This window comes from Odontesthes bonariensis, chromosome 8 (genome assembly GCF_027942865.1).
Source record: "Odontesthes bonariensis isolate fOdoBon6 chromosome 8, fOdoBon6.hap1, whole genome shotgun sequence".
Taxonomy (NCBI): domain Eukaryota; kingdom Metazoa; phylum Chordata; class Actinopteri; order Atheriniformes; family Atherinopsidae; genus Odontesthes; species Odontesthes bonariensis.
In genome coordinates this window covers 4099914-4125440 of record NC_134513.1, presented here as the reverse complement: position 1 = coordinate 4125440, position 25527 = coordinate 4099914, and the positions used below count along the sequence as shown (strand labels likewise).

Genomic DNA, 25527 nt, shown 5'->3' with positions numbered 1-25527 from the left:
GACTCTCCTCTTGAGGAGGGTGTCTTGTGTATTTAGTGTCGGACAAGGGTGACGCCCAGTTTGGGCCTGCTTGCGAACATTTACACTCTTGAGCTGAGCTGCCCTCAAGGCGATCTAATGAGATAACATTTTGTATTGTTAAAAGGAAATTCAGTGCATGCTTAATATGAATCCTGGGTCCATCTTCAGCTGCCGGCTTTTAGTGCTGTAACTGCAAACTGTGTTGGATCGTAACTACATTTACTCAATTCTGTTCTTAAGTCTTTAAGTACTTTGAGTTTTTTTTCTTTTCATATTACTTTCTACTTTTACTCCACTACATTTCAGAGGGAAATATTGTACTTTTTACACCACTGCATATGTAATTATACATACTTGATATATGATAATAACCACTGAGTTCTTTTAATATTTTAAGTATTGAAAAACATGTATTGTAAAAGAGCAGCTGTGGCTGAGTGGGTCGTCCAATATCTGAAAGGTCGGCGGTTCGACTCCCACTCTCGTCACTCAGAATAGATTGGTGATATTCGATATAAACTTGTGAGCACTTACATGCCGTCTTGTACATTTTGATCAACTAGAAACTCTGTTTGTGGTTTGTTAAATGTCTGTATTTGACAGCATTCAGATTAACGTCCAGCAGCCTTTTTATTTAATGCGACTCCGTGTGACAACTGTGATGGGGCCGAAGTGCAGCTCATCTTCTAGAACAAGAAAAACACCTGAAGGCATTTTGAGGAAAATGCCTTGGCTCTAAAAAACACAACAAAGCACGAGCCAGATACGCATGTAATCCTGTTTATTACAAATATTGCAAATACAGGTATTTTTACACAAAGAATAGTTTCTAATGTTAACTTCCAGCTGCTGTGTAACTTCATTTAGCAGTAAAGTGACGGTGGTAAACAACATTAAATGGTTGGGCACTTCCAATTTGAAGAGAATCTCCATTTCTTTACAGCCATAATTGCGTTGCCTATTAATACAATACTAAATAAAAAAATATTAATGCAATAAATGAAACCGAAACATCAAGAATATATGGGTTAAAAGCTATAAACACAAAATGAAGGCATAATTTATATTAAGACATGCATTTTCGGAGCAAAAGGTTTGTTCTTTATCTGAATATGTGCTCATAACTTACACCATTCTGTACACATGATAAGCAAGATGATTTATAACTTAAACACGACAAACACAAAAGGTTTTGTTCTCAGAGTCGCCACAGCAAATCCAAACACAGAAAGAGCTTATTTGCAGCGTTTTGTTGTGCATCTACAGCATCACCGCTCCCAGAGTCTGTTCAGCAGCGCCTCTTCTTCCTATGATCTGATGCAGTAACCGCCGGTCCCCACCGGGGGCACCGCTGTGGAAGACTGAACTCATCCATCTGCTCTCCAGGAGCTCATCCCTCCTGGCCTACGGCTGCGTCTGCAGGAGCAGGCGTGTCCTGGGTGTCAGGTGGGTCGGCGGCCTCGGCTGCTGGGGGCTGAGGGCTCTCCTGCTTTGGTGAGCTGGGAGCGACTCTGTCCTCAGCCTCCCCGTCTGCAGCGTCCTCCCCCGGCTTCTCAGGAGCAGCCTCCTCTTGCTTAACTTCCTCTGCAGAAGGACTGCGTTCCTCTGCAGCTGCTTCGACCGGCTCTTTTTCACTCGTTTCTGCCGTTTCAACCGTTTCTGCCTCCAAATTCTCGCTCACAGCCGGCGCCGCCGCCTCTTCTTCCAGAGGACCCGAGCCATCTTCTTCCAGAGGACCCGAGCCATCTTCTTCCAGAGGACCCGAGCCATCTTCTTCCAGAGGACCCGAGCCATCTTCTTCCAGAGGACCTGAGCCATCTTCTTCCAGAGGACCCGAACCATCTTCTTCCACAGGACCCGAGCCATCTTCTTCCACAGGACCCGAGCCATCTTCTTCCACAGGACCCGAGCCATCTTCTTCCAGAGGACCCGAGCCATCTTCTTCCACAGGACCCGAGCCATCTTCTGGCGGGATTTCTTTGCCATCTTCTGGCGGGATTTCTTTGCCATCTTCTGGCGGGGTTTCTTTCCCCGTGGGACTCTGTGGCTGAGTCACGCTCTCCTGTGCCACCTGCTCCTCTTCTTCGTCGATCTCGTCCTCTAAAGGAGGGATCATCTGCTCTTCCCTCCCTCCGGGGAAGACCCTGTCTGGGTAGATGAGCTTCAGCTGCTCCTCAAAATAGTCCTCCAGGTACAATCCTGCACTCCCAACCTCTGAGGTCGACTGAAAACACCAGAAATTGACCTTAAAACAAAAGTCTTTCAATTAAAAAGTATTCGCAACATAACTTTTTTTAAAGACACCTACTTTGTAGTACTTTGCACAGTTGAAGAATATGAGTCTCACATCTGCAACAAACCCCTCGGGATCGACGTAACCTTCACCGTCCTTTGACTCCAGCTTCTTCTTTACAATCGACAAATCCATCGGCGTCTTTATGAGTTCTTTGTACCTTCGTGTTTCCTACAAAAGAAGAAGTTTAAGGGATAATCCAGCGTAAAATGCACTTTAGATCAATTTACGGGATGTTGGGAGTACATACGTTGAGTTGACATCAAAATCATGTCATTCGGATGTGTTTTGAGAATTTCGATTTGACCGTTTTTAGCCAAAAGTCGTTAGCCTGGAAGTGATGAGGGCATATCGTATCGCCGCTACAAAGCGCTATTTTTATACCTCTTCTACAGCTCCAAACAACATAACACTTACGTGGTAGCGAGTGGAGGGTCCCTAAAGCCAAACCGAAGTGTCCCGAGGTCTTCATGTGGTCGGATATAGAGTCCAGAATGAATTTAATCAAGCCAACCTTTCCGGAAATGTTGCTGCTGCACCTGCCGCTGAAGACCGTGGTGAAGTTGGTTTGATATTGGATATTCGACAGAAATGAATATAAAATAGAGTGTGCATTCAATTGGTGTACAAAAAGGTGTGTGTGGTTGGTACTACACTCACTAGGTCACAAGGCTTGGGAGGTATTGGAAAAAAAAGACACCTTATTTCCTTATTGTGAATATCTGTCGAATATCCAATATCAAACCAACTTCACCACAGTCTTAAGCGGCAGCTGCAGCAGCAACATTTCCGGAAAGGTACTGGCTTGATTAAATTCATTCTGGACTCTATATCCGACCACATGAAGACCTCGGGACACTTCGGTTTGGCTTTAGGGACCCTCTACTCACTACCACGTCAGTGTTATGTTGTTTGGAGCTGTAGAAGAGGTATAAAAATAGCGTTTTGTAGCGGTGACATGATATGCCCCTCTCACTTCCAGGCTAACGACTTTTGGCTAAAAACGGTCAAATCGAAATTCTCAAAACACATCCGAATGACATGATTTTGATGTCAACTCAACGTATGTACTCCCAACATCCCGTAAATTGATCTAAAGTGCATTTTACTCCGGATTATCCCTTTAAGTGACTGTTTTCTCAAGTATTAGAACAACTTTCCAAAGAGAAACGATTACAGGTCACCACAGAACTTCAATCTATACACCTAAAAAACTACCAACCAGGCCAGAAATCTGGGTGTAGTGATGGACTCAGACCTAAATTTGGAAAAACACATTAAGGCAGTAACAAAGTCAGCCTACTATCACCTTAAAGGGACACTATGTAATAAATTAAGTCATTTATTAGCTCAAATCAACATATTCATTCATAAGTTAGTCCTCATTGGTGTAAAATGATCTCTGTCAAAAATCTCACTTATCCTCCTGAGTGAAGAATAACTTGTCTGTATCTACATAGAGCAGGTAAGCTCTATGGAGGCTGCCATGTCCTTCCGGTCTATGAAAAACGACGAAGTGCCGAGAGGGACATAAAGCACTTCGAATCGCGATTTCCCCACCAGGCCTACAAGCAGAAATGACGTCATTGTGACGTCATTTCCGCCAAATGGCTTATTACAGCCGCTAATGCTAAATAGATTTTATTCCTTGGCACATATGTCTTTGTGTTCATTAGCTTTCTTTTTGTAAGTGCATCATCTTCTTCTTTTTATTATTATTCCTATGCTCCCCCTGGATATCTTCTTTTTGGCGTTATGCTCACATTTGTAAACTGTTATTTTGTTGATTTACTAATAAAGTTAAAAAAAAAAAAAAAAAAAAATGCTAAATAGATTTTATCTCGTAAATGATCCCACTAATAATGCATTGATTGTTACCAAACTTCTGCCGTAGTACACATAGGCTCTTAACTCACAAAACGAGGCATTAGAAAGTTTGTAAGTTTACCGGGAGTTTATTTACCGCTGCTAATGCTCCTATTGCTAACGCAGGCTAATGCTAACGCTGCGTCGACGTCACTTCCGGTAACTCCCGGAATATGACTAATTGCATTGCTTGCACACCAAAGGAGATGTTATGTTATCTGACATGTTATCTGTCATCTGTATTCATAGTGTTGTTGTATGTGTGTTATGTAATCCTTTGTACTGTGTGTCTTGATTTCTTTTTGTTTGTATGGACCTTGAGTCTGAAGCTATAGCTTCTTGAATCTTGACACATTCCGCTTGCCGTAGTTCAAGAAGTTGCAGCGCACATTTGAAAACGTGAGGCGCTAGAGAGCAAATTCATTCAACTTTGCAAAATAAAATTGCACCACTAGATGGGGGAAGAAATTACATAGTGTCCCTTTAAGAATATATCAAGGTTAAAGGATCTGATGTGTCAGCAGGACCTGGAGAAACTAGTCCATGCATCCATCTTTAGTCGGCTTGATTACTGTAACAGCATCTTTACAGGTCTGCCTAAAAACTGCAGCTCATTCAGAACTCTGCTGCTCGAGTCCTCACTGAGACCAAAGAAGTGGAGCACATCAGTCCAGCTCTGAGGTCTTTACACCGGCTGCCTGTCCATCAGAGAATAGACTTTAAAGTTCTGATGCTGCTCTATAAAGCTCTGAATGGTCCAGGACCAGAATGCATCAGGGACCTCCTGACCCAGTATGAACCTCCCAGACCCCTCAGCTTATCTGGATCCGGTCTTCTATCAGTTCCCAGAGTCAGAACCAGACATGGAGGAGCTGCATTTGAATAAAGCTCCAAATCTGAAGCTTGAGTTTCAAAACTTAATTACATTTTAACTCCTGATTTTATCTGATTTTATCTATTGTTCTTATTGGTTTTTTTGTTTAAAATTTAAATCATGCTTTTTATTTCTACTGTTTTAATGTCTCTGTAAAGCACTTTGAATCGCCTTGTAGTTGAATTGGGCTATACAGATAAACCTGCCTTGCCTTTCTACCCCAGTAAAGTAAGCAACACATCCACAAAGTAACATGTTTCAGACACGCTCTCTGGGTGTTTTCTTCACTCTTTATCATCAAGAGAACTACTCAGAACAACATGAAGGACAACCCTTCAAATGTCACCTTATGTTGAGAGATGAAGATGATGTATTTTCTTGTAAATAAACATTAAAAAATGTGTTTATTTTTGGTGGATGAATACTGTTTCTCTTTGCTCTTTTAGGTGGATAATCAAATCAGATTTATTTGTAGCACATTTCATGTACAAAACAATTCAAAGTGCTTCACATAAAGTAAAAGCATTGCAGCAGGGAGTGGAAGAAGCATTAAAAATACATAAAAGAAAATAAAGAGAAACAAATAAAATGATTTAAATGAGTTTAAAAACAAGAGACAGTCCAGATAAGTTAAAAGATATCCTGTGACTGACTGGAAGCCAGAGTAAAGATTTTAAAGCTGCTGTGATGTGTTCAGATCTCTTAGTCCGGGTTAAAACTCCAGCAGCAGCGTTCTGGATGAGCTGCAGATGTTTAATGCTCTTTTTGGGAAGTCCAGTTAAAAGAGCGTTACAGTGATGGAGTCTGCTGGAGATGAATGCATTCTGTCGATGTTTCTGAGCATTTGTCTCAGCAGCTTTCAGAGCTTCATATGTAGCTTGAACATTGACTCACCGATGGAGATGCAGGCTGCTGGAAGTCGGTGCTGAAGTCGTTGCAGAGCAGGCGCAGCAGAAGTCTCTCACACCTCTAAATGATCATAAAAACAAAAAGGAGCAGGAAGGAACTTATTCGACTTTTGTTTAAAAACACGTGTGGGCGTCGTCCTCGAGTCCAGCATGCACAGAAATAAATACCCTTCGGTCAACCGGTGGGAATCCCTCAGGGACCGGGCCGTCCTTTCTGTCGCAGTCGTACTCCATCTCCGGGGAAACCAGGTCCCGGCAGAACGAACAGAACCACTCGCCGCTGAAAAAAGACGTGGGGGAGAAATATAAAACACTATCGCTTCATAAGCTTCTTGCTAAAACTTTGCACGGCATAAGACATGCGAGATGGCTCATGAGTTTCATCGAATAATGGGAGAAAATCCTTTAGATTTAAGACAAAAGCAGCTCAAACTGGTGATTTCAGAGCTGTTCAGTCTTCTCCTGTTTCCAAATCGACTCGGGGGACCAGAGCCGGCCCAGGGCATAGGCCAACTACGCGGTCGCTTAGGGCCCCCACGCCACCAGGGGGCCCCAGAGAGCACCGAGACGTTGTGATAAAAAAGTAAATATATACATGAAATTAAAATAACATTTAAACGAAATTGTATTACACCAGAAAAAAATAATAATAATTTTGACAAAATACTAATACTAGGTTAATTTATGCCTCCTGTTGGCTGCTGCCACCGTTGGGCAAAAATTATTTAAGTATTGTATTTATTATTTAAGTATTTAATTACAACTTTATTCTTCTGTAAGATAATTTGAATGTCATTTGATTCTATTTTGTATTTTGAACATTTTTCACATCTGAAAGAAATTAAACTATTTAACGTGTTTACTATAAATGCAGTCTCCAGCCTGCTGATGTTACTTTCAAATAGTGCAATTAATGAGCCATACTTATACATCACTCTTTATGTAGAAGTTAATTAAACCATATTTATGAGTTTGCTGACACCTGTATAATGTAAGATGATTACAAATAATGCTAATGATTGTGGGTCCGTTACACACATAACAGTGTAGCCTATGGAATAATGAGGCATCTGGAGCTGAGGTGGTGGTAGGGGGGCCCTAAATGCAATTCTGCTAAAGGCCCCATAAAGGCTTGGGCCGGCCCTGCGCCACAATAAGCAGTTTGACTCTCCTGAAGGGGGCTTTCGACACAAATATGATCGTAAAACTGATGATTTATGCTTTGAAAACAAATCTGTTTGGGATGCCACTAAAGAGACAGATTTAATTCATGAATAAGATAAATTAAAAATACCTCTTTAAATACCTCCACACAGACTGGACGAGGGTGTGTTCTTTATAAAGGTGAGAAAATCACAAAGTTCCCAGCAGGGTCACTGTGACCCCGGGAGGAAGCCCAAAGTGGCTCACCTGGGGGACTCGTTCAGGGTGGGAATGTGGCACGCCAGGTGGAAGACTTTGGGACACTTGTCGCAGCAGAGCAGCTCCCCTCCGTTCTGACACACGGCGCACCAGTCCTCGTTGGGGTCTTCTTCAGGCTCCGCCCTCTTTTCAGACGGCGGCGGCGGGGGCAGGTGGGTGGAGTCCGACGCAGGCTTCGGGGGGGCCGCGGACCCCTTCTGCTGATGCCGGGGCTTCGACGGGGCGCCGCCGGTGCTGCTGTCCGGCAGGCTCGAGCCCACGCTGGACTGCACCTGAAAGTACGGGAAACAAAACAAAATGACGACCAATTTTAGAGCAGATTCTATATTTAGGCTAATGGAATAAGCAAAATACAAGATTTATACCAAGCCGGATTAAGATAGATAGATAAGTACTTTACTCATCCCAATTTGGGAAATTATTGTGTTGCAACAGCGTACAGTATAAAAGATATGTAAACAATTAAAGGAAAAACAGGCAAATAGAATAGAATAAAAATAGAGAATAATGAATAAAAATAGAGAATAAAAGAATAAAAATAGAGAATAATGAATAAAAATAGAGAATAAAAGAATAAAAATAGAGAATAATGAATAAAAATAGAGAACAAAAGAATAAAAATAGAGAATAATGAATAAAAATAGAGAACAAAAGAATAAAAATGGAGAATAATGAATAAAAATAGAGAATAAAAGAATAAAAATAGAGAATAATGAATAAAAATAGAGAATAAAAGAATAAAAATAGAGAATAATGAATAAAAATAGAGAACAAAAGAATAAAAATAGAGTATAATGAATAAAAATAGAGAATAAAGAATAAAAATAGAGAATAAAGAATAAAAATAGAGAATAAAAGAATAAAAATAGAGTATAAAGAATAAAAATAAAGAATAAAAATAGAGAATAATGAATAAAAATAGAGAATAAAGAATAAAAATATAGAATAAAAGAATAAAAATAGAGAATAATTAACTTACATGATGTCTTTTGAAGTACTTAATCAGAAATTGAATATAAATAGAAAATATTTCTTTAAATATCTTCAGCTTAGAAGCTTCATTAAGTAAAAAAATAAAGATTTGACTCGGCCACCAAAATCCGATCTAGAAGAAATGATCTGCAAAGATAGCTCAGGAAAAGGTGCAATTTCAGAATTTCATAACTTTATAACTTTTAAACTCCCCAGAAGACTCAACACTCAAACTAGAAGCCTGGAAAAAAGATCTTGGGGTAAATCTGGCAGTCAGTCTGTTCAAAGGCTCACAAACAAACGATTCTCTCGGTTAACTTAGGGTCACTACAGTACAAATGGTTAATGCAAATCTATATAATCCTAATATTCCAGAGACATGCACAAAATGTTCAGAAGAAAAAGGGACTTTATTTCACTGTATCTGGGAATGCAGGAAAATTAAAACAAGTCTGGTCTGGAAGGACATTCCTCTGGATCCAGGGTTTCTTATACTAGGTGTGTATCCCAAAAAACACTTTGTTTACCAAGTGTGAACAGTTACTACTGCGAGCTAAAACACTGATCGCACTCTTCTGGGAGAAAACAACAGCGCCAGGTATCAAACAATGCTGGAAACCTTAACCCCTGGAACGCATAACACATCTCCTAAAAGGGAAAAGTGAGTTATTGGAAAACATGTGGAGACCCCTCTGGACATTTGTGGATGGGGTGGACTTGTCTCAAGAGGAAGAAGGTTATCTAAGGACAGGAACGACCGGGGCCAGGATGCCAAGAGCCAAAAGAGTCTCTACATGGAACTACTATCACCTGTACATTTAAGATGTATAGATTTTGTTGGTTTGCCCACTAATAAAGACATGATCATTCTATACTTTTAGTGGTAGATGTATTCTAACACGGAGAGACGGAATATCAGAAAGAAAATCCAGAAAATAACTCTAAAGAATATATTTGAATTAATTTGTATTTCATTGAGGGACATAAGTATTTGATCCCTCTAGCCAAAAAGCACTTAACACTTGGTGGCAAAGCCTTTGTTTGCAAGCACAGCGGTCAGACGTTTGTTGTAGTTAACCACAAGGTTAGCACACATATCAGGGGGAATTTTGGCCCACTCTTCTTTGCAGATCCTCTCTAAATCATTAAGGTTGGTGGGCTGTTGCTCGGCAACTCGGACCTTCAGCTCCCTCCATAGATTTTCGATTGGCTTGGACTCCATGACCTTCATGTGATTCTTCTTGAGCCACTCCTTTGTTGCCTTTGCTGTATACTTCTGGTCGTTGTCATGTTGGAAGACCCAACCACGGCCCATTTTCAGCTTCCTGGCAGAGGGGAGGAGGTTGTCCCTCAGGACTGCACAGCTCATGGCTCCATTCATCTTCCCACTGATGTGGTGAAGTAGCCCTGTGCCCTTGGCAGAGAAAGACCCCCAAAACATGATGCTTGCACCTCCATGCTTGACGGTGAGCAGTGCTCTTGGGGTCATAGGCAGCATTTTTCTTTCAGTTTAGGGCAAATAGTTCAATTTTGGTCTCGTATGACCACAGAACTTTCTCCCAATCACTTTGTGCATCTTTGAAGTGATCATTGGCGTACTTTAGGCGTACCTTTCGGGCACTGCAGGATTTTAATCCATTGCGGCGCAAACTGTTGCCAATTGTTTGCCTGGTAACGGTGGTCCCAGCTGCTTCGAGGCCACTAATTCCCGCTGAGTGGTTGCAGGAGGATTTCTCACAGTTCTCATGATCACTGCCACCGCACGAGGTGAAATCTTCTCTGGAGCACCAGGCCGAGGTCTATTGATTGTCATGTTATACTTTTTAAATTTTATCACAATAGCTGGGTTTCACTTGACGTCACTTCCGTATTTTCTCAGCGTGCGAACCTAAGTGGTGGGCAACTGGAGCTGGAGCCCATTGAAAACACTGTTTTGTCTGCCACTTTTTTGCCCAAAATGCCTCAGTTTTGTGCCGTTTTTGGATGTAGCAATCGGTCTAACCGAGAGAAGGGAAAGGGTTACTATCGAGTACCTAAGGTCTTCGCCCATAGAGGTGAGAAATGGGAAAAACTCACAGAACAACGCCGCAAAAAGTGGATAGCTAACCTACGTTTACAACTGGAGCTGAATCTGCAAATGCTCGTGTCTGCGGTGACCACTTCGTCAAAGGTATGTGTGAAATCTAACTGTTTTGTAGTAGTGCAGTAAAGTATTATGTTGTTAAATGCCAATCAACAGTAATGTAATACGGGCTCCGTTTGGGCTTTGTTTTGAAGGCTGCCCCAGCGCGTTGTTGGCTACTGAGTCAGTGGACTGGGCTCCGACGTCAGTATTTGGATATTTGGATCTTTATCAAAACATAAACATTTTTGATTGTTATTTGAGTGCCAACATTCACAGCTCGGCATTCAACATGTTAAGTTCTGCTTTACTGCCCAGCCCTGCACTACACACTGCATTTTCCATTGGGATAACAGCCTCTATTTTCAGCAAATCGTTCCGGTCTTGCGAAAATTCAGACATTTTCATTAAGTATGGGTCACGCCTAATGTATTTCCCTACTAACGCGAAATACCTTTCCCTATATGCCGGCTCCAAACCACTACAATATTCACTCATCTCCATGCTATGCTGTAGTCAAGCGTCCAGCCCACCAACTTAAATTTGCGCGCTCCCGTGATGACGTAACTGAAACCCAGCTATTGCACCAATGGTTGTTACTTTAATATCCAGCATCTTGCTAATGTAACAAGTTGATTGGGAGTGTCTAACTGGTCTGTGAAAGCCAGGACTCCTAACGCATACACAGGGATCAAATTTCCCTCAATGAAATACAAATCAATTAATATATATTCTTTAGAGTTATTTTCTGGATTTTCTTTTTGATATTCTGTCTCTCACATCTACCATTAAAAGTATAGAATGATCATGTCTTTATTAGTGGGCAAACCAACAAAATCAGCAAGGGATGAAATACTTTTTATTCTCACTGTATATCTGCAGATGTGTATCCAAGGAGGGCACCCGTTGTTGTTGGTTGCCTTGGTTATAATGTGTGAAAATGTGAAAAATTCAATAAAAATAGAGAGATCGACCACGTCGATGGAAACATCTCCACGGCCTTCTGGATTTGTGGGATCAAAGATTTTCTCTTACAAAATGAACTTCGTCTTCATCCTCCGGTTCGTCCTTGATGACGATAACGGGCCCCGGGGACGTCCTGCGTCTGCGTTTGGGAGCGGGGGCTGATGAGGGCTCATGTTTCCAGGAGGTCCTTTAATGCAAAAATAAGTCATAAAGTTGAGCTTTACGTGGCAAATGAGATGAAAACTGCTGTTTTTATGTTAATTATCTAACAGCCGGAGCAGCAGAGTCGATGAGAAAGAGACTTTCTTACCCTGTGATTCTGTCCGTGGAAGACGGCTTCGCCACCGGGGAGCTCTGCCCTCCGTGAGCTGAAAACAACAGTCAAATGATGACTAACTTTCACCTTAACTTAACTTAAACACCCAAAACAGGAAGGACCGCAGCACAGACCTGTCATGTGACCGAGCAGGCTGGTCTTATCCGAGGCCGCGGAGGCCAGAGTGGTGCCGATGCCGGGCCTGGGGACTGAGATGGTGATGGAGGGGACGGATCCAGCAGGTTCACTCCTCTTCAGGAGGGACGACTCAGGTAGGCATCTCTGAAGACACGAAACAAAACGCCACAATAAGCAGTTTGACTCTTTGGAATTAAACTCGGGCCGGATCCTCCCACAAACCAACCTGGTGTAGGGCCATCTGCGCGGCTGCTGCGGCGCTCAGAGGCTGAGGGAAGCGAGAAGCTCCCTGCGACACGTCGACGGGTTTGGGCGGGAAGCTCGAGCTGTGCATCAGCTCTCTGAGAGACTAAAGGCACAAAAAACGCAAAGATAAAAGAATAATTAAGGTTGAGAAAAGTGAGACGGGAGCTCATTTAAAGAATTAGTGAAACATTTCTTTTCTCATGTGTCTAAGCATGAAATCTGCACGATATCTTTGAATTTATCTGGACTGTTGCTTGTTTTTAAACTCATTTAAATGATTTTATTTGTTTCTCTTTATATTCTTTTATGTATTTTTAATGCTTCTTACACTCTCTGCTGCAATGCTTTTATTTTATGTAAAGCACTTTGAATTGTTTTGTACACGAAATGTGCTATACAAATAAATTTGATTTGATTTTGATTTAATAAACATTCAGAATTTCTACTCTGATTCTCAAAAAGAAGCTGAAATGATGCAATTTATTCTGGAAGATAAAGCCGATGCACCATGTGGTGTCGCTGTCTGTGATCAGAAGCATCCGCTGAAGATCCAGCAGCATGTTTGACCCACAGAACACTTCCACCAGCGTACCTGAGACGATGGGAAGGCCATGTGGTGAAGCGTGGATGTCGGGCTTCTCGGACCGGGGTGGGTGCTGCTGTATCTGCGCCCCATCTGCGTCATGCCTGGGGGAGCTTGGGAGGGGGATGACCCCCCGTGGATGGGTCTGGTTGGGGGTGGTGGGCCAGGAGGTCCCGGGAGCCTGATGTTTTGGTACCAGGACCAATGGTTCGGAGCGGGCTGCCTGTGAGGCTGATGGGAAAGCTTGTCAACCTTGGACAGAGGAGCAGTTTAAAACAAGTTAACTGAAGCCTAAAAACTATTCAGAGTGATTTACAACACTTTATTCAGACTTCTTCTACCTGCTGTTGGAGCTGAGCCAGGGTGCTCTGTCGCTGCTGCGCTGACATGGACATGCCTCCAGGGGGCGCCTCTGCTCTGGGACCCGCCTGTTGGTTGGGGACTGGAGGCCTCACGGGGCACTTTTCTACGACCAGAGAACCTTTAAGGAGCAAAAAAAGCAATGAAAAGTAACGTTTTACCAAAACCACCGTTCACTTCCTTCTGTTGAAGCAGAAGAGTCCCTCAGTTTCTACGATTAGGCGATGTTCTCCGATAGTTTCATACTTCTGTCTGAGGTTTCTGCCCATTCAAAGGGAGTCTGTTTGGTCTTTGTAATGCTGAAGGAGAACACCATGACATCTTTCCCCACTTTGTAAAGTTGACACTCCTCCTCACAACACTTAGAAGGCATTATTGCATTAAAAATACCCGGCAGTGTAGCATTTCAGCTGTTATTTTGTTCCATTCTTGCTACAAACACGTCCAAAAGCTGCCACATTGCTCTTATCAGGCCGCTTTGCTAGTGTAGCATTCAGGATGGTCTTTTTATATCTTTGGTCAGAAGCAAAAACAGATCTGAAATACTGAGTCATCTCACCACAACACAATGTTTCCAATGCTTTCAGGTCCATCCCAGATGCTGACTCAGGGCACTGTGACTCCATAATGGAATATCTTTAGGGACTGGTGACAGGTGCCCGGGTTAGGCTCGCGCCCCGGCCCTTTACATGATGAAATTCCTGCAGATTCTTTTAATAATTTAATAACATTCTGCACAGTAGAGGGAGAAATCTGCAAATCCTTTCCAATCTTTCTTTTTAGGAACCTTGTTTGTTACCATCTGACTGATTTTCTTGCACATTTGTTGACAAACTAAAGGCTTTGGTACTAAATCATCAGCACAATCACTGGTTTGAAATGACATTATTTACGTTTTCTTTGCCTAATTACTTGTGTTGAATTGCCCACATCCCAACTTTGGAAGGTGCGGTTCTGAAATGCCAAAAATACCATGATAAGAAGAACCTTTGAGGTTTTTTTTAGCACCATATTCAGTCGGTCTGCTGGAGGATTAAACTCTCATTCTCCAGAGAAACATCCACTGATAAAAAAGCTGTTCCAACGAGCCTTTATGTGATGTTCCAGAAAACCTCCGCTAATCTAAACGTCTTGAAAGAACAAACGATAATTGAGTTACTAATCCAGCACCAGAAGATCTTTTTTTTAATCGTGTAGATTGTACCAAGTTTTCAGTCTCAAGAAACTTTCAATCCCCCGTTTGTTCTGCTGCTTGCATCACAAGTCCTCAATCACAAGAAAAGGAGATAACCGGCGAAAGATCAAGTGACGGAAAAGACAATTGTTATTTAGGACAGATGAGATTAACGCATTTACACCACTGATAAATGAAAAGATAAAGGTATGAGATGGCGTCATCGAAAAACTGCACAAAATGTGAAATCTCACGGAGGATACGTCTCCTTCCAGCTTCACTGAAGCTGCTCTGCTTCAGGAAATCAAAATAAAAGCTTCAGTGTCAAACCGAGAGAGGGAGGGACTCAGAAGATGAAGAGAGGAAACACATTCCTGTGACCGAAACTACAGAAAGAGATTAGAAATCTTAGGCCATGGCAGTCTTACCAAGGTCTACGTTTGAGGCCCAGAAACCAGAGCGACACTGGAAACGGACGGAGGTCTGAGGGACGATGGAGGGGTAGCAGCTCGCTCTCATCAGGTAATGGATCTGGTAGAGAATCTGGCAGGCAGAAGCAGATGGAAACGTTGAAGAAACGGTGAAAACATCCAAACTGCTGCGTGACGCGGACGCTACACACCAGTCTCTTGCAGTACAGGAGAGCCGTCCCGCTCTGGCTGGCGGTCGCCCACTTGGTGAAGCTGATGACGTGGTCCAGGTGCCGGGTCAGAGAGTTGACGTCGTCCAGCTGCTTTTTCAGGCCCAGCTCGTGGTCTTTAGTCAAAGCCTGCGAGTTAATGTGTTCGCTGCGTGTTAGAGGAGAGGAACCGCACGTAAATAAGCTTTCTGCTTGCAGTTCTAACTTACCTCGAGGTGGTTGACCAGAATCTTTCCCTTCCTGTTGATCTCCATGATTAAGTTACAGATGGACTTCTTTATTTCATTCGTCACAGCTTTTCGATTTTCTTCCACTTGCTGCAGTCTGGTAAAAGTCAGAATGTTTTAATAAATGCTTTTTTTTAATAAATAAACATATTTATTACAGAGTGATAAACCAAAGAATATTCCATGGTGCTTTGGGGATAGCAGGGGAACATTACCCAGCATTGATGCAGGTGGATACTTCCTCAATGGCCTTTCTTTTGTCCTGCAGCTGCAGCGTCATGGTCTCCAGATACTGCTTATGGTTTCTGTACGCATCCTCCAAAAACTGGTAGCTGCACACAAACAGTATCACGAGCGTGAGATTAAGACGAGTGGCCATGTTTTTCTACTTTCCTCAGTCCAGAATCTCTCATCTCACAATACAATGTCACACAAAAATGGGACAACGTTCCTCTCCCAAAGGTCCAACAAATGGTCTCCTTAGTCCCCGGCAGTGTTGGGGTAGTTACTCAAAAAACAGTAATCAGTTACTTATTACTAGTTACTTCTGAAAATTGTAATGAAATTATTTTACTAGTTGCTGCATTTGAAGACATTTCTGTTCTCATGTGTCTATGCATGAAATATCTTTGAACTTATCTAGACTGTTGCCTGTTTTTAAATTCATTTAAATGATTTTATTTGTTTCTCTTTATATTTTTTTATGTATTTTTAATGCTTCTTCCACTCCCTGCTGCAATGCTTTTATTTTATTTGAAGCACTTTGAACTGTTTGTACATGAAATGTGCTATATAAATAAATTTGATTTGATTTTGATTTGATTTGAAAAGTAACTTCATTACTTATTACTTTACTTTACTGTTTCTTAATAAAGTGTTAAGGTATGCACAAACATCATTGCTCCATCTTCACTTGGTATTTATTGTATAATACAAAATGGCATATAAAACCACATAGAACTAGAAAGCTGCAAGCAGAAGTATGCGGGACCGAGATGTGCGCACGTTGGGGCATGCGCTGGACGTCGTAGTCGCGCGAATCTGCCCACACACACGATACCCTCTGCGTACGTATGAGCACATAATAACCCCAATGCGGAGGGGTTTTTGAACATTTCTAGGGGGCGCCACTGAACCATTTTGCTCCGCCCACACACGATACCCTTTACATACGTACGATGTCAACAGGGTGGACGTGTGTGCCAAGTTTCATGACTTTGAGATGATGATAAAGCTTTCAAATCACAAACGCCATCACACGATTTTCACCGCCTGGCCACGCCCACACCGTTCAGAGTTTGGAAAAGTTTCTTCCCCCCATTAAGAGTAACCTGGTCAAGTTTGAAGCCTGTAGCATTAAATCTGTAGGAGTTCGATAAAATGCGAGGTGAGGAATCGGGCAAAAATGGCACCAAAATGCACTTTCCATCCAAAATGGCCGCCTTCCTGTGGATGTGGGACCATGGCGACATGAGACTTTTTTGTGCGTCTGGGCATCATGAATGAGTGTACCAAATTTTTTTGTCCCACACGAAACTAACCCCAATGCGGGGACCATTTTTAAGCATTGTAGGGGGCGCTACAGAGTCAATGAGTGACTCCCAAAAATATAAAGTTTAGATTTTTTCATGTCGCCGACTGGCAGGTGGCGCTCACAAACTTTCATGAGTTTTCGAGCACCTTTTGTAAAGAATAAGACAGAAAGAAGAAGAAACCTTACAGATAGAATAGGGTCCTTGCAGTTTCACTGCTCGGTCCCTAATAATGCCATCAACTAAAAAGGATAAAGGAGGCTAATGTGAGGTCAGTCAGTTTCAAAACACAGGCTTTGCGACACATGAGAACAAAAATCTCAATGTAAAAATGTAAAAAACAAAGGTCACTTTACCCCCATACAATTAAAACAGGGATGCACTTATGCCCATACAAGGAAACAGGCAATGCACTTAATTAAATAAACAGAAATTTCATATTAATGAAATACTAAAAGAATCATTTTCCCCTTAGCCCACTCTCCTCAGACCTGTCAAGTCTCAAACTTTTGAACATTCAGAACAGAATACTGTTCGAGACGTGGGTATTTTATCCAGTATTTTAGTGTGGCAGCATGTCCTCCACAATGAAGCCTGCTAACATACCACTGGCGTAGCCACATTGGGTGTGCACCAGCAAATACTGGGTGTGCCAAATTTATTTTCAATGTGTTACACCTCCAGAAACATTAAAAAAAATGTATCTCATTTTCTCATCAGTAACAGTTAACAGTAGTTCACAGCAGGTCTGACCATTCACACGTGACGTGCTCTCAAATAAATCAATAACAATGTAATTCAAAAAGCTCACTGTGTTCTCAAAAAAACAGCAAAAACACAACACAGACACAGACACTGCGTGCCCAATGAGTGAACATAGTGAAATATATACTCATGCACGTACTCATGCACTCTCACAGAGTCATAACGTATCCACATTACGCATGATCAACAAAGCTGTTTAACCATCTGAACACAAGCAGCAGAGTAAAAGGACACAGCGATGTTGATGCTTACCTGTGCGCACTGTGCAGCTCCCAGCTTAAAGGGATAGTTCGCCTCTTTTGACATGAAGCTGTATGACATCCCATGTCAGCAACATCATTTATGAACATGTTCTTACCCCCTGCTGCGTCCTGTGAGCAGAGTTCCAGCCTCGTTTTGGTGTTGATGAAGGTAGTCCGGCTAGTTGGCTGGGGCCACAAAAATAAAGCGTTTTGCTTCTCAAAACAATATGCGTTCAACAGAGTAATACATTTGCATCACAAAATCGTTCTCCAGGAAAAAGTCAGACCTCACAATCGCTTGTGGCTATTTTTGCCTCCCTTCATATCACTGCGTGCTGCCGCCTGCCGACAGCCGCGCCTGTTACGGTGTTTGCTGCTTCGGTCTGCACAGCAGGCAGTGATACGAAGGGAGAGAAAATAGGGCCAAGCGATTGTGAGGTCTGACTTTTTCCTGGAGAACCATTTTGTGATGCAAATGTATTACTCTTTTGAACGCATATTGTTTTGAGAAGCAAAACGCTTTATTTTTTAAACCCCAGCCAACTAGCCGGACTACCTTCATCGACGCCAAAACGAGGCTGGAACTCTGCTCACAGTACGCAGCAGGGGGTAAGAAGATGTTCATAAATGATGTTGCTGATATGGGAGGTCATACAGCTTCATGTGAAAAGAGGCGAACTATCCCTTTAAAGGGGCAGACGGCATGGCCTGGCGATTGAAGGCATTTATTATTACATCAGAAATAACGCTTCGCCAGGTTGGCAGGTGCAGGTGTTGCAACGCATCGTCTGACGGCAATTTTTTGGGTGTGCCAGCTGCTTCTTTGGGTGGCACCGGCACACCGGTGGCTACGCCATTGTACCATATTCAACTCATTTTGTGTTACCTGCTTTTGTGCCGCAACAGAAAAACGTTTTTGCCTGTTTCAGTGGAGGCGGGGCCGGCTGCTGGTCGTCTCTTTCACATGACCGGCGAGGGTCTTTTGCCACAAGTTTTGAGCTCCCATGGACCGATGACAAATATGTAGACAGGTTGCTCATCGAGGTTACCGCCGTAGAAATATATTTGTTGCCGGGACACAGAGTACATTTGACTCTAATGTTTTTGTCCTTACGACAAATGAATTCAAACTAGTGACAATGTCGCCGCTGGCCAAAGCCCCCCATCTCCGTCTCTGCCCCCGTGTCCATTTCCCTCTCTCACTATCTTTTATTTATTTTCTCTCAAATTTCCCCTTTCTCTCAGTTGTTGACAGTCGCCGCTCCCGCCGTCAGCAGCTACGTTGCTATAGCAACCAGCACGTCACACACAGGCAGCACAGTGGCAAAAGCAGCCTGGTTAACCCAGGAAATCGCGTTACTTTAGTCTAGTTACCGATTTTTTTTAATGTAACGCTTTACTTTACTTCGTTACCCAAGAAAGTAATATCGTTATGTAATCTCGTTGCTTTGTAACGCGTTACCCCCGACACTGGTCCCCGGGTGATGATTATGGGGTGTTGTTGACAGAAGACGGGATGCTACACAGCGCTAATCATGTCCAAACCTTTTTGAAACACGTTTGCTGCCACGTTTCTCCCGAAATTCTTTTTATCTATTGGGAATAAAATGAATGAAAAAGAAAGATCAACTAAAAGTTCTTCATACTTGTGATCCTTGTGCTTGAGGAGCTGACAGTCCCGACAGGTGAGCCGGTCACACGTCTCACAGAAAAGCTTCAGCGGCTCCTGCTTGTGGATGTCACAGAAGACGGGTCTCTGCGTGGATAAGCCCAACGCTTCTGCCAGTCGGGGAATATAAAACCATAAAACCACGTCATGTCTACGCATCTTGACAGAATAGTTTGCCAACATCACGAACACACTACCTGGAGACACCTCCTCCTTCTGACGTATGGTGTGGTCCCGGGTGAACTTGACCCTCTGGTGTGCCTCGATGCACGTCACACACAGGAACTCCACACACTCCACACAGTAACCTGTTGCCTCTGTGTTGTCATCACAGCTCATACACAACTGTTGTAGATAAATAAAAAAACACACCCAACCAGTGAATAAATCTGTGTTTTTTAAATGAGCTGCTAAAGGGAGCGCAGGCGAACACCAACCTGGCTGGTTTTCTCCACAGTGCTGCTGGGCACCTCAGCAGAGTCTTTCACAAAGAAATTCTCTAAAACGTCCATTTCCCAGCATTCTTGTCTGCACACCGGACATCGAAGAGCACCTACTAGAGCAAGAGAGCAGAAATATTACCGAAAGAATCAGCTCAAAACGATCTACATGACTTTTTTAGTGAGGTTTTTCTCTAAAACTGACATGCTTTTTTATTATTTTCATAAATATAAAGCTTGTTATAATAAATCTACTAAGAAATTCTAGTTCTGGACCCTGAAAACGAACAGTTGTGTGCTCGATGATGACGTTTGTGTTGAGAACCACAGCTTTCCTGTTCATATCCATTGTTTTTCTTTAATAAAGAGAAGGAAATTAAAATATATGCTGTTTTTTCTGTGTGTTTCATAAATTTGGTGAACTAAAAACTACTGTGGAAAACAGATTTTAATCATATGATGGGTTCAAATTAAACAGCTCACAGTTTAGACTCTAAAGTAATAAAGGAATGTAATGTAGATGAACAAATGTGTATAAATAATGAGGATTTCAAGGAAGAATACATTGTCATTGCTCATCATATGTGGTCTTTCTCTGTCTTGTAGATTATCTGTGTCGATTTTGGTTGGTTTTAACCAAATCCTTATTCTTTCACAGTCTGTGGGATAATTTCCTATTTTTAATAAATTTATTCATCCATAGAGGCACTTTCCATCTCAAGTCCCACATCTAATATTTTATTTTGTTCTTTTTTCCTGACGGGATACATTTTTAATGCTCCAAACAGTACATTTCACCAGGTATTTCATTAATTCCCCTCATCGAAAATGTAAATATCTTCATTATTTACACTATCCTTACAACAAATTATGTTCTTGTATCCCCGCTTCTGCAAAACTGAACCAGCTGTGGCATTAAAACTGCACATATCTCTACGAGGATTTGTTATAAAATATGAGAACCAGCTGGATTCCTTTAATACTTTTTTTAAGGGTTCGGTTTTTTCACAGTAGTGGTCTTTATTTGAAAGATCCTCTGTAAGCGGGGTGTCTTCTCAACCACTTGAGCTACCCCATCTTTAATGCTTTTTGAGTTGTGTATGCATACAATTAGCTGAAACATATCAGGGACTCTTTTTCCCCTGTTTTTCTCAGCAGGAAAACTTGTTTAGTAGTTTATATTCATTCTGCTGCTGTTTACAGGAGTGACTCACACCCAGATGAACTGTTTCAGCTGAGAGAAATAAACAATATGTGCTTCTCTGGTTTGTCATCTCATTCACATGAAGGTTTACCGACATTTTAACAAGCTTCTGGCAGCAGATAAGCGCCACAGAGGAAATATCATGATGCATTATTAAAAACACCTGACAGTTTAACCCGTCCAGGCGTGCCTGCCTGAGTCAACATGAGTTTGATCTCACATTTTTGGTTTCTGTCACCTGGACCCTGCCTCTGGTCAGCGCTCCTGAAGGGGGCGGGCAGACACCTCTTGCAGAAGGAGTGGAGACACGGCAGCAGCTTGGGCTCTCTGTTGTGGAAGCTCAACTTGCAGATGGGACATGTATCCATGAGCCCAAAGGTGTCCTGCTGTTTCACCCTCTCTTCTTCTGCCGGCAAACTTTCCGCCTCGTTTTCCACGATGATGACAACGTCGTCGTTGTCAACATTATCGGCACTTTCATCCATTTTTTCCCCCCTTCTCTAATAGGTCAATCAATCACAAACGCAAAGATAAGATTGCAGATTAACAAAATCAATGCAACTGTCGGTGCGCTTGCCAACAAAGGATGACCTGCAATATTTACTTATGACTTCTGAGAGATCAACACTAAGGCCATGCATTACAGATACTACATTCTGATATAATAAACGGTAAGGTTACGGCCTTTTAGCGGTGTATTTCTTTCCGTTTAGAAAGCTAATTTAGCTAATGTAGCCTGATTAAACTGCACAAAGACTGAATACAGTTATTATCTAATTCTCCAGTTTGTGGCGGTTCTTATTAAAGAAGATTGGATATAACACCGCACAGTCACATATGTCGTGAATTTAGACTATAAACACAGTATTTTGAAGCGTATACGTTCATAAAGGAAAGGCTAGCAAATGTGCTCTATTTTCTCAAAACACACATACGACTTATTACCCAGAAAGCACTGCGGTGTTCACCTACAGTGGCCTGTTAAGGCCAAACTACGCATAGAGCGGAGCAGCTTTGAAGTCAATATTTTCACACATACTTCCGGTACAAAACATTGCATGTCGGCTCAGTATTGCATTTGCTCATAATTGTGTCCGATACTGGAGTTGTTTTTTTTTTTTTATCATCCTGACAGTTTGTGCGGGAGGCTGCTCGTTCTGCCGGGGAGGAGTCATGTCTGTTGTCAAAGAGCAGCAACGCAAAGCTTGCTTCCAGCTGGAGTGAATGACATATTGTTGGGCTTTAACTAAAGACACAAGGTGCAACACACACTTTGATGAAAATGGAAGTGACAGGCAAAAATCACTCCATTCCTCTGAGTGATGGAAACAGCATTCCTTTAATAGGACTGGGAACTTATGGGAATCCCTGCATGGTAAGATAACCTGACACAAGTTAACCTATTATTTAATTTATGTGTCATAAAAACACAAAAAACCAAGCTGTGGCTCAAAGACATTTTACTGATAGAAGTTTCTCCGTGACAGACCTCCCAGGGAACTTCATATGAAGCTGTTAAACTGGCCATTGAAACAGGGTACAGACACATTGATGGAGCTTTGGTCTATTTCAATGAGCATGAGGTGGGACAAGCAATAAGGGAAAAAATAGCAGATGGAACCATGAAGAGAGAGGACGTATTCTACTGCGGAAAGGTTGGTAAAGTTTGTGTTTTTGTGTGTGAAATGTGTACTGTCGGGTATTGAACTTCTTCCCAGAAAACTTCATGGCCACAAAGATAACCTACTGCCACAGTTTTGCAACAACTAACACCTTTTTGTCTGCTTCAATTTCGCAGTTGTGGAACACATTTCATCCCCCCGCGTTGGTACGACCCGCTTTGGAAAAGACACTGGAGACATTACAGCTGGATTATGTTGACCTCTACATTGTGGAAATGCCCACAGCTTTCAAGGTTATAAATGTATTCTGTTACTGTTTAAAGAATAAAAAATGTTTTTTACAAATCTATTTATGTTTAGGTTTGAATTATTCATTTTTGCTTATTACGTTACTTCACCTCACTTCATCTTGATATGATTTTCTGAAGCCAGGAGATACATTCTACCCACGAGATCAGAGGGGGAAGTACATTTATCATGAAACAGACCTCTGTGCTACGTGGGAGGTGAGACCTGCTGCCCTCATATTATAAGAAAAGAAAGTTTTTTAACTCAGCTACAGATTTTGTACTGCTTATGAAAACAAAATGAACTGCAAAGGTCAACTATAAATCTGTAAATGTCTGTTTCGTTGGCCCTTTTTTCTCCTCTTTTGTACACATTGGACAGGCACTGGAGGCTTGCAAAGACGCCGGGCTGGTAAAGTCTCTCGGAGTATCGAACTTCAACAAGCGTCAACTGGAGCTGCTCTTGAACAAACCCGGGCTGAAGCACAAACCAGTGTCCAACCAGGTACACAACACATTCATTTAGCACCTTTATTCTGCTTACAAGTTCAAACGATGAGCGACCGCCAGTCTGTGCTTTGCAGGTGGAAAGAAGAAGATGACAAACTTGAAATAAACAACATAAAAGTTCATGGATGCCTTTCGGGAAGATTTTCCCGTTACAATAATGCAGTCCATCCTTATGAAGTAACTAAATGTCTTTTTATTGTTTACTTTGAATACTTTAAGGTTGAATGCCATCCTTACTTCACCCAGCCGAAGCTGCTGGAATACTGCCGGCAGAAGGACATCGTTATTGTCGGTTACAGCCCCCTGGGGACATCTAGAGATGAATCTTGGTATGAATCTCTTTTTATTCAACTTCTTATTAGTGAAGGATACAGTGTTCTATGCTTTAATAAAAAATGTACATCCATGAAAGCTTGCAATTTGGTGAAAATGTCATGATGTAGTATTATTATACAGTTAGGATTTGATTTTTTAACAAACTATTTAAGTAAATACTAAGACTACGTCAGAGATTTGTTTTCAAGTAAAACAGATTTTTATTTTTTTGAATGTCAGGACAAGGGCAACAGAGTTCTATAACATATTTGATGGAGCATCTCACCATCCATTGACAACATGACTGGACATAAAAAAAGTCATCCGAGAGAGGATTTCAGAGGAAAAGATGGGGAGGGGTTCAACTCTCTCCAAAGACTATTTGAGCTAGCTTAATACTTCACGAATAGCAGGGTTGAAGCTAGTCGCTAAGCCATTTAATTAATGACAGCTGCCAAAGTTAATTCAATAAAAAGTTAATAATAGACACCTACAACTTAACATAATGATCAAGCAACAAAGTGAGAGGCTTCTGCAGGTACAGGAACTCATTCTTAGCCACATCAACAAGTCTAAAAAGACTTATTTACTATTAATTAGTCTTTGTGCAAATACAGTATCATTTTTTAAGAGGTTAGAGAAGCTGAACAAATCTCTGTACGCGGAGGACCAAGCGACACCATTAATGCTCATGATACACAGGGTATTAGGAAAAATGAGTCCCTAGAACAGTCAGAAAGCTATATTTCAAGCTTATTTAAAGCAATGAGTTTCCATGGTTCCCAAACACAAACAATGTTGCAGCACATCGGTAAACACGCTCCACTTACAACTTCTATATCCTTCAAAATCAACACACAATTTTAAAGCAACAATAAAGTGTCTGTGTCATCATTTGATATCCAAATCAAATTTATTTCTAAAGCACATATCATGTACAAACAATTCAAAGTGCTTTACATAAAATAAAAGCATTGCAGCAGGGAGTGGAAGGAGCATTAAAATACATAAAAGAAGATAAAGAGAAACAAATAAAATAATTTAAATGAATTTAAAAAAAGATATGTTATCTTTTCACATCTTTCAAACAGGGTTAACCTCAAATGCCCTCCGTTATTGGAAGATGAGCTACTGATGTCCATTGCCAGAAAGTACAAAAAGACCACAGCGCAGGTGTCCCTGAGGTTCAACGTGCAGAGAGGAGTGGTGGTCATCCCAAAGAGCTTCAACCCTGCTCGTATAAAGGAGAACTTTGACGTATGACTGTTTGTGTAAAAATCCAGAATCCCTCTAAAATAAAACACGTGAAATAAACCGTCATTTACCCGTCTTGCCCGCAGATATTTGACTTCTCTCTCTCTGAGGATGAAATGAAGGCAATTGATGGGCTCAACAAGAATATTCGTTTTGTGGAGCTTCTCATGTAAGTTAGCTTTCATGCTCAAGCCTGCGTGATGTTTTTATTTGTTTAAATCTCTGATCAGAACACATTCAAATTTCTCTATACTGACTCCACAGGTGGTCTGATCATCCAGAGTATCCATTTCATGACGACTACTGAAACCACAAACCTCAAGACCTCTCTTAAATTTGAGCATCGTTGGCTTCTATTTCGTTTAACAACCATTTTACTTCACTTTATTGAACAATTTATGAAATATTTCTGATATATACCACATATGCATACCGTAAATCGGATTATTTCAATCATACCCCCTCTACAGTCTGTTACTAAAACCACATGTATGTCCTCATATTGTCTTTTTTTGTGATTAAAAGAAAAAATTGAAACAAAGTTTGATGGGTTTTTTTT

General features: G+C 41.7%; 2 protein-coding genes across 7 annotated transcripts; one reads left to right on the top strand and one right to left on the bottom strand.

Annotated features, from left to right (window-relative positions):
* Positions 1-785: 785 nt before the first annotated feature.
* trim24 (tripartite motif containing 24) lies at positions 786-21953 on the bottom strand. Of its 6 annotated transcripts, none has more exons than XM_075471348.1 (19): positions 21201-21953; positions 19774-19892; positions 19534-19681; positions 19314-19446; positions 15344-15460; positions 15111-15225; positions 14884-15030; positions 14690-14804; positions 13069-13208; positions 12737-12979; positions 12125-12247; positions 11895-12042; positions 11755-11812; positions 11514-11631; positions 7373-7656; positions 6131-6242; positions 5949-6023; positions 2369-2485; positions 786-2266 (listed from the first exon to the last, which is right to left on the bottom strand). In XM_075471348.1, the coding sequence occupies exons 1-19, from the start codon at positions 21463-21465 to the stop codon at positions 1412-1414; spliced, it is 3432 nt and encodes a 1143-aa protein (XP_075327463.1). In that variant the 5' UTR covers positions 21466-21953; the 3' UTR covers positions 786-1411. The 6 variants fall into 6 exon arrangements, with proteins under 6 accessions (XP_075327463.1, XP_075327465.1, XP_075327460.1 ...); XM_075471350.1 differs by having other exon boundaries at positions 786-2245; positions 2330-2485; positions 12737-12958; XM_075471345.1 differs by having other exon boundaries at positions 786-2245; positions 2330-2485; positions 21201-21952.
* On the top strand, positions 21349-25503 carry LOC142385134 (aldo-keto reductase family 1 member D1-like). Its single transcript, XM_075471351.1, has 10 exons — positions 21349-21651; positions 22116-22355; positions 22468-22635; positions 22779-22895; positions 23031-23108; positions 23272-23394; positions 23619-23728; positions 24806-24971; positions 25055-25137; positions 25233-25503. The coding sequence occupies exons 2-10, from the start codon at positions 22257-22259 to the stop codon at positions 25273-25275; spliced, it is 987 nt and encodes a 328-aa protein (XP_075327466.1). The 5' UTR covers positions 21349-21651; positions 22116-22256; the 3' UTR covers positions 25276-25503.
* The last annotated feature ends 24 nt before the right edge of the window (positions 25504-25527 follow it).

Coding starts and splice junctions, on each gene's coding strand:
- trim24 (XM_075471345.1), bottom strand. CDS start 21,465: ATGGATGAAAGTGCCGATAATGTTGACAACGACGACGTTGTCATCATC. Junction 14,805..14,883: donor TCCTGTACTGCAAGAGACTG/GTGTGTAGCGTC, acceptor TCTGCCTGCCAG/ATTCTCTACCAGATCCATTA. Junction 11,632..11,754: donor TCCACGGACAGAATCACAGG/GTAAGAAAGTCT, acceptor TTTGCATTAAAG/GACCTCCTGGAAACATGAGC.
- LOC142385134 (XM_075471351.1), top strand. CDS start 22,257: ATGAAAATGGAAGTGACAGGCAAAAATCACTCCATTCCTCTGAGTGAT. Junction 22,636..22,778: donor ACGTATTCTACTGCGGAAAG/GTTGGTAAAGTT, acceptor TCAATTTCGCAG/TTGTGGAACACATTTCATCC. Junction 23,729..24,805: donor ACATCTAGAGATGAATCTTG/GTATGAATCTCT, acceptor TCTTTCAAACAG/GGTTAACCTCAAATGCCCTC.